The sequence below is a fragment of the Myotis davidii genome, unplaced genomic scaffold (genome assembly GCF_000327345.1).
Source record: "Myotis davidii unplaced genomic scaffold, ASM32734v1 scaffold399, whole genome shotgun sequence".
NCBI lineage: Eukaryota > Metazoa > Chordata > Mammalia > Chiroptera > Vespertilionidae > Myotis > Myotis davidii.
In genome coordinates this window covers 5,633,287-5,635,139 of record NW_006292094.1, presented here as the reverse complement: position 1 = coordinate 5,635,139, position 1,853 = coordinate 5,633,287, and the positions used below count along the sequence as shown (strand labels likewise).

The window sequence follows — 1,853 nt, the reverse complement described above, 5'->3', positions numbered from 1 at the left end:
CCCCTTAGGCTGCGGGCCCGCCTTCCTGTCTCCCGCAGCCTCTGTAGGACCTGCCGGCGCCGAGTGGCCTGGTCAAGCCACCCCAGAACCTCGCGACACCCCGGCCGGACCTCTTGGCACCCTCGCGGCGCCCCGGCAGAACCTGCGCTAGCAGAACCACAGCCTGGTCTAACAGAACCACAGGCTGGTCTAACAGAACCACAGGCTGGTCTAACAGAACCACAGGCTGGTCTAACAGAACCACAGGCTGGTCTAACAGAACCACAGGCTGGTCTAACAGAACCACAGGCTGGTCTAACAGAACCACAGGCTGGTCTAACAGAACCACAGGCTGGTCTAACAGAACCACAGGCTGGTCTAACAGAACCACAGGCTGGTCTAACAGAACCACAGGCTGGTCTAACAGAACCACAGGCTGGTCTAACAGAACCACAGGCTGGTCTAACAGAACCACAGGCTGGTCTAACAGAACCACAGGCTGGTCTAACAGAACCAGAGCGTGCTCTAGCAGAACCACAGCCTGGTCTAACAGAACCAGAGCCTAGAGCCACAGCCTGTGGTAAAAGAACAAGAACGTGCTCTAGCAGAACCACAGCCTGGTCTAACAGAACCAGAACCTGCTCTAGCAGAACCAGGGCCTGGTCTAACAGAACCAGAACCTGCTCTGGCAGAACCAGAGCCTGGTCTAGCAGAACTCGGTGTCCTAGCAGAACCTCCCATGTACACGCATCAGGGACAGAAGGTGCAGCTGCGCCCCGTCTGTCCGTCACGGGGCCAGTTTCTCTGGCTTAGGCTTCCCTCTGCGGAGCCGCGTGTAGCACGGCCCACCTCGGCTGTTGGGGGATTAGCTGTGAGGTGCAGATCGTGGGTCTCCTCCCTGGAGCCCCGCCTGTCCCCTCACAAAACGCCGTGTTTATAGAGGTCAGTGCACGGGGGCTGGAAGCGAGGATTTCCCATGAGAGATGGAAGCCCGCAGCCTGCAGCCCTCCTGTCAAGAGGAAAGCAGACCCCTCACTTCCTTGCATGGGGCTCGGATGGGGCTGAGCTCCTAAACACCAGGGCTTACAGCGTCCGCTGCTCACACGGAAGACATTTGCATTTCCGTCCGCCCCTGCGGTTTCATCTGCTCACTCACAATGCCCAGAATGCATTGCGCTTCCACGGGCACCCGCTATTTGGGTAGAAACGGGCCCTTTACTTGTCGGGGCCTTTAGACTCTGCTTCTAACCTGTTCCACTCTCTTCACAGTCCCCTCGGCCGCCCCTGGGAACGTGTCCGCTGTGGCGGTCAGCTCGACCCAGATCCTGCTGACATGGGCCTCGGTGCCCGAGCAGGACCAGAACGGCCTGATCCTGGGCTACAAGGTATGTGAGAGGCGACCTCGCTTTGCTCAGACACACGCCTGCCACCCCTGCCCCGCCCTGACCAGCGCGGCTCTGGCCTCGGAGGGACCACAGCTCAGCTGCTCCCTGCTCCCTGCTCTCCTCCTCGCATGTCTCATGTGAGATCGGCACCGCCCGGGACTCAGTGCTGGCGTCGCCCTAACAAAGCCAGACCGGCCCAGAGCCTGTTCCCACAGGAGCCCGCTCGTGAGGGTTAGATAAATGCCAGCGTCCTGGCCATCCTCCACCTGACACCTCCGCTTCCCTGGAGTCCGCGTGACACGCGTTCACCCGGGCCCCCAAAACGCACTCCCTGCCTGTCCGTGCACCTCCCTCCCTCAGCCTCCCTGCTCTCCTGTTGCCCCTCCCCGGGCATTGCCGCTGCTCGCCCGGGCCCCATGAGACAGGGTGACTCCGTTAGGCCTGGCGATCACACAGAGTGGGGTCGGCGATCGACACCACACACACCCC

The 1,853-nt window shown here is 61.1% G+C and overlaps 1 protein-coding gene across 1 annotated transcript in view; it reads left to right on the top strand.

The window, feature by feature from the left end:
* The window catches only part of SDK1 (sidekick cell adhesion molecule 1), a 455,450-nt gene that overhangs the window by 339,542 nt on the left and 114,055 nt on the right, over window positions 1–1,853 (top strand). The window contains exon 30 of the mRNA XM_015565152.1: window positions 1,249–1,364. Coding sequence (XP_015420638.1) covers window positions 1,249–1,364 — 116 coding nt within the window. The remainder of the gene's footprint in view (window positions 1–1,248; window positions 1,365–1,853) is intronic.